Raw genomic sequence first — 6,575 nt, 5'->3', positions numbered from 1 at the left:
GGCGGCCCCGGGGAAGGTGCGTTGTTCTGCGGGAAGGCTCCAGCTGCCGCGGCGGCCTCTGCAGAAGTGGCCGCTCCTCCCCGCTGAAGTGCGGGGTGCGTGACGGAAATCGATCTCGCGGGGGTGGCTCTTGTCCGCTTGAATCGTGTCGGACTGTCTGCTGAATAAATCGGAGCAACCACCTTCTCTCCCTCTTGTCCTTCCCGTACAGGACCTTAGCCGTGGTTTGTGGTACTTTCTCGGGCTTTGGGGTGGAGCCGTTGTTGAATTGTAAATGAGAGGACTTCTGTGTTTTGGCTAATACAGTCTTGTATTTGCAGAAGTCTTAGGGGTTTCACATGAAGCAGCATCTTGCAGGGGGTGCCTATATTTATGTATAAAGACGTGAATTGTGGGAGCTGCAGTGCTTACAGGGAATGCTCCACCTACACCCAAGGCAGGTATAGCCCACTGGGAAGCCTTGCAGCCTACACTTTGTCGACAGGTACATGCCATGGAGCGTTATGCAGACAAAGTGATGCAAGGCGATATAGATTGTGAACTCTCAGTTTCATACTCTCATTCTCCTTGTAGGGAAGCTTGCCTGGGTTTCACTCAGGCAATGTTGAAACTAATAGGGGGACTGCTGTCCAGAACCTTAGCAGATAGAAAATGGCCATCTTTAAACAAATGTTTTTGCTCTTTATTTGCAGGCTTTGACGTGGCAAAGACAGGTGATGCCCGAATTGGGTTTGTGGGTTTTCCATCAGTGGGGAAATCTACTCTTCTAAGTAATCTGGCTGGTGTTTACTCTGAAGTGGCAGCATATGAATTCACTACCCTGACTACTGTGCCTGGAGTCATTAGATACAAAGGAGCAAAGATACAGGTGAGATCTTTTTGTGTCTGTGAGGATAAGATGGTATATATAGAAGTAATGGCTGAATGGTCTGTCCTGATATTACCAGGTTAGAAGTGACCTGTAGAAGTGCTTGAGAATACATTGCAAATGTTTCCATGAGGTACTAATTTTACCCTGCTGTTCACTTTGCTCTGGGAATTTGCTGTCGTAGTACTCATATTCTCTATGAGATGATCTGTTCCATTTTACCAATAGGGCACATGGGATAAGAGAATCTATAAGAATCAAAGGGGAAACAATTTTGCCACATTCTATTCAGATTTGCAGTAGAGTCAGCTGGTTTAGTAGAAAGGTAAAAGTAGGATTTCTCCACAAAGAAAAATATTTTTCTCACGAGTTACCTTCTTTTCTTTGAACAAATAGCTACTTGATCTCCCAGGAATTATTGAAGGTGCCAAAGATGGTAAAGGCAGAGGACGGCAAGTCATTGCGGGTGAGTGTATTAGAGCTGGAGGCAGCATCCTATCACTGATTCAGTTAGTACAGCTTATGAGAATGAAGGGTTGAACTACGGTTTCTCATGTCTTTTAAAAGCTGAATTGTGTGCTGCAATTGAGCTGCGTGCTGTGAAGCAGTAGCCATTTTTGTTTTGTTCTGTTTTCAGTTCTGGCTTTTTGCATTTGCTGAGTTTGTGCTCTGTGTTGTCACTGCACGAAAGTATATTACCAATTTTGAAGGTAGATGTGATCTCATGTTAAACAAGGCTGCTGTCTTAATTTCTTTACTTATCTTATTGTCATCGTTCTGGGATCTGAATGTAGACAGGAAGGGAGGTTTTTCCAGCCTCTGTGATTGTTATAACATGTAAGGATCTGACTATCTGGGATGCTTGTCCAGCACCACAAACTTCAGTGTTATACTGGAATTTAAAAATAAGCGATGAACTGGCCTTCGGGGGTTTAATATTGTCATCAGTCCACTGAGCCATATTTTGTGTTGTTTTGTCTGAGATTGAGTGAGTGTACTTTTTCAAGAGACTACTTTCTTTTTCCGATTCTTAGTTGCTCGAACCTGCAATCTCATTCTTATTGTTCTGGATGTACTGAAACCCCTTGGTCACAAGAAAATAATTGAGAATGAACTGGAGGGATTTGGAATTCGTCTGAATAGTAAGCCCCCCAATATTGGCTTTAAGAAAAAGGATAAAGGAGGCATTAACCTTACAGCCACAGTAAGTTGGAAGTTTTCTTTAACCAAAACAACAAAAAAAAATTGCTTGAAGAAAGAGGCATTTGTAGTTAATGGTATGTCTGGGACCGTTCCTGTGCTGTGACTTCTTCAGAAGCTGAACTACTATGCTGTAGTCAGTTACTTCTCTTGGAGGCCATCCATACCTGTCCTCGGAGCCTGACTACCTCTTCACCCCCAAATCAGAGGCTTGGTCGCTTTCCAACAATTACAAGTTCCAAGGCTCAGAGGAGAGTGTGCAAAAACTCCCTCTCGCTTGGTGACTATAGTGTTCTTCTGGAGAAGGATGCTCAGAGTTCCAGGCCTTGCAACCTGGACTACTCCTTATTTTCAATTTACCTCTGAATCTTTAAAAATGTAGAAATAGCCAGAGATACCAAAAATCAGAACTCTGCTCTGGAATCTAGGTACGTAATATGTAATTGTCTGCGCACCGAACTAGTAGATATGTGGGTTTGTATTGCAACTAGTCCCACATTGACAGGAAACATTACTCGTGAAATGTCTGATTGCAGCTGTCATATATAATATAAATAAAGCTGTCATCATTTAAATCTTTTTTTCCTATCTTCTGAGGCTAACTATGGTAAAATCATAGTCAACTTCAATAACTTAACAATACCGCTATTATTTTTAGTAACCTGTATGCAGCGATTGCTAGGTGATAGTGTTATTAATTGTAATACTTGATTTGACTGTAAACTCATTCCTTAATACTCTGTCTCCGTTCAGTGTCCTCAGAGTGAGCTGGATACTGAAACAGTGAAGAGCATCCTAGCAGAGTATAAAATTCACAATGCTGATGTCACACTGCGCAGCGATGCCACTGCTGATGACCTAATTGATGTCGTTGAAGGGAACAGGTACTGTTGGGACCCTGGGTTTGGCATACTTGCAATTTATATTCTACAGAAAAGAATTGTCTGTGAGGTTTGCTTCCCACAGAAGCTAAGTTAGCAATGTGGCATCAACAAGTGCTGTTTAGCACCTTGCTGTCCTTCTAAAAAATGAAGCTTTTTCGAAGGTTGCGGTGTATTGCTGCTAGGCTGCTGTAACAGTATTTCCTTCTCTTTGTAGGGTTTACATCCCATGCATTTACGTCCTGAATAAAATTGACCAGATTTCCATTGAGGAACTAGATATTATTTACAAAGTACCCCACTGTGTCCCAATATCTGCTCATCATCGCTGGAACTTTGATGATCTGCTGGAGAAAATTTGGGATTACTTGAAGCTAGTACGAATGTGAGTCGCAGTTGCTGCCTTCTGTGGAGTTAAATATAAGGCTGAGGCTGAAGAAAGTCTCAGGAATGGTTGAATGATGATTATTTTATAATGGTTTTCTACTAGCTTAGAACTCTAGCTTTCCAATGGTGATGTCTTTTGTCACTGAAGTATGTTTACACTGTAAATTGGAAATTGTGCTCCTCTTGCCTGTTGTGTGATAGACAGTTTCTTAACAGTCACAAGTGCTATTTTTTGGACTTGTAGGGGAATTAAATGAGGACCTTGTGAAACCAAGTCCAAAGTACATCTTAAAAAAAACCCTGAAAATACGGAATTCTAGTCAAACAGTGCAAAGTTGTGAATTTCAGAGGTACCTCTTTTCAGTCTGTCATGAGTGACATGCATCTGGCTTGCTTAACAGAACAGAATTTAGTTCTTCATCTAGCCTTTCAGATATTTTTACTATAAATTATTACAGGTTTACTTTATATTAGTAGTATGAAGTATGCATACTAGTAGTATGCATTTCTTTGGATCAATTTATGAATGAATCTACTAATACTCATAGTAATTGTAGTCTTTTGAACTTCTGAATGAATCTACTTATACTCATAGTATAGCAGTTGTAGTCTTTTAAACTTGTATCTATCGTCTTGTGACAATAGAAAATCTATTGTAAAAAGGCATTTAGGATGTCTAGGTTGAATTTTTCACAGAATAAAACCCGTAAGTCAGCACCATAACACTATAGACGTTCTTTTCCATCAACTATTCCTTTTTCATCTTCTTTAAGCAACTACAGAAAGCTCACTAGTGATAAACCATTCCAGTTACAAGGGGGACCCTGCTGCAGCCATTGGCTATCCAGATTAATTTCCAGCTTCAGAACACCAAACAATTTACAGAGTATCTGTTTTCACCAGTGTAATAGTGGAACTTGGCACAAGCACCTCTAATGATGGTGCGAATGACCTATGGAATTTCATGATGGGTTGAAAGAGATGAGGTTTTGGTATTGACTGACTATTCCATCTGTGTTACAGCTACACCAAACCTAAAGGGCAGCTCCCAGACTACACCTCTCCTGTGGTACTACCTTACTGCAAGACCACAGTGGAGGATTTTTGCATGAAGATCCACAAAAATCTCATTAAAGACTTTAAATAGTAAGTGTTATTGGAAAAGAATAATTTATAGAGAATAGAAAGTTATCTGTTTCCTGATATATTCTTTCATTCTCTTGTAAACTAGAAGGGAAAACAGGATTTTATTTTATTTTATTTTTTTTAATGTTGAATAGAATACATCTCCCTGTGACAATTAAACCTAATACTTAAGTTACTGTATTTGGTGTTCCTGTGCTCTTTCCTGGATGATTTTCCTCTATGGAGAAAATGTTTTTCTTTATAGAAAAGCAGCACTAGCTGCAGCATTACGGGCTATTGTCCTGTATGCGCAAGTATTTTGGATGACTTCATACTTTGTTTTGATCTGCTTGTACTCTGGTTCACACGGACCACTCATCCAGGTACTTGCAGGAGAATAAAAATAGCTCTTAAGCATTGCTTTCTGTATTAGCTTTGTGACAGAAATAGCCATTGTTCTGCTGTTTGCATATTATACTTGTAAGCCTTTTAAATTTTATTTTTCTTCTCCTTTCAGTGCGCTGGTCTGGGGTTCATCTGTTAAACACAACCCTCAAAAAGTTGGTAAAGACCATACTCTTGAAGATGAGGATGTTATTCAGATTGTGAAGAAATAAAGTTGTTCTCACACAGTTTGCCACTGTGCCTGAAATTTGTCATTAGTCGTAAGTGGCAAAGAACAGGCCATTTCTATCAAATGCATAGCAAATGGGTGTTGTTTTTTTATGGTAGTACCTTAATGTATGGTAAAACTAAGATTTCTGGCTAACTTGTACTGCAGAAACTCCTATCAAATGACTTTCAAAAAGGCAGAATCTTACAAGGAGGTTTTGATGCCTGGGATGATTTTCTGCTACATGTGCATCTTTTCAAATTGAAAAAAAAGGAATTATTTTATTCCAAATGAGAACAAAACATGAAAAGCAGAGGCTGAAGAACTGTATCTTAGGAAGCAGTGCTAGAGGACACAGAGTTCTAGCTCTGGCTGCCTTAAACATTTCAGATTAAATACTTCAAAGCTATTAATAGTCCTGCAGTTGTGGCAAAGATGGTGGGTTCTGCTCAGGAGCAGTCACTTTTTCAGTTGTTTATACAAGCAAAAGTAAGCTAGATGCTTGTGTTGTACTGCATTAGTGACTGGAAGCTTTTAAGTTTTCTTAAAAGAATTTCTTGCTCAGTTTAGACAAGTCAAGTAAGTTGCACAAGAGAAGCAGGCTACTCTAGAAGCAGTGGTTCTGTTGCTTTTCAGTAGAACTGAATAAAGTTAGAGCTCTAACATGAGCAAGAACCTTATCAAATGTGTTAGCTTCTAGCCTTTGCTCTCCTACAGAAAGGAAGTAGCAGTGTTTACTTAAATGGGTTAAAAAATACTCTTTCTCATGTTATTGCACATATAAAAAAACTACAGTGATTTCAGACACCCATTCCAGCACTAAATCCTTGCAGCAGTGGTTGCTGCTTAACCTGGTGAGAAAGCATTCAAGCCTCTAGTTAAAGTTTTTTGCCCTCATAGTTTTTCTAAGCTTAGAAGTAGATTCCTGCATAAGGCAGCTGAACTACTGCAGCAGTGCTGGGCTTATCAGCTTGACTGGAAGGGGGTAGAGGCAAAGCTGTGAGTGAGGTTCCCTGCTCATCCTTTCTTTAGAAGTGGTTAGTTAGATCAGTTCTAGTACACTGGAATCTTATTCCTTACACTTAGCCACGGCTGTCTAGAACCAACTTTTAATAATTAAGGCTACTGCTGTTACATTATCAGCTGAGATCGCAGCTATTCCCTTGCATGTCTCCAGTGACACCAGTTACCTTCATCACCACAGACTCTTCCTCTCTCCCACATGGAAAATAAAGTTGAAGTTCTCTGCAGATGCGGTTCAAACAGTAGTTTTAGGTTACACACAAGAACAGTGCTAAAAGTTAATCAATATGCTGACATTATAGTTTAGTTCAAGAGCAGTTGATACAGAGAGCTGGTAGAATCAACTTTATTTACAGAATGTTACTGGGAAAGTGTCAAGTTAAAAAAGTATGAAAACAATCTTACAAGGACAAGCTGGTGATTGCATGTTTTTACACAGATTGTTTTAGGAACAACCACTAGGAGTTTGGGTGACCCC

General features: G+C 39.8%; 1 protein-coding gene across 1 annotated transcript; it reads left to right on the top strand.

The window, feature by feature from the left end:
* Positions 1–5,091, top strand: DRG1 (developmentally regulated GTP binding protein 1; the record flags this gene model as incomplete). The annotated part of the gene is made up of 8 exons (XM_009888607.1): positions 1–16; positions 693–868; positions 1,265–1,334; positions 1,903–2,072; positions 2,822–2,952; positions 3,167–3,334; positions 4,360–4,482; positions 4,979–5,091. Coding segments are annotated over 8 exons (954 nt in total), but the record flags the coding sequence as incomplete, so codon positions are not given.
* Between the last annotated feature and the right edge of the window lie 1,484 nt (positions 5,092–6,575).

Source organism: Charadrius vociferus, unplaced genomic scaffold (genome assembly GCF_000708025.1).
Source record: "Charadrius vociferus isolate BGI_N301 unplaced genomic scaffold, ASM70802v2 scaffold917, whole genome shotgun sequence".
Taxonomy (NCBI): domain Eukaryota; kingdom Metazoa; phylum Chordata; class Aves; order Charadriiformes; family Charadriidae; genus Charadrius; species Charadrius vociferus.
Note: the sequence above shows the minus strand (reverse complement) of the source record. Positions and strands in the feature narration are given on the sequence as shown.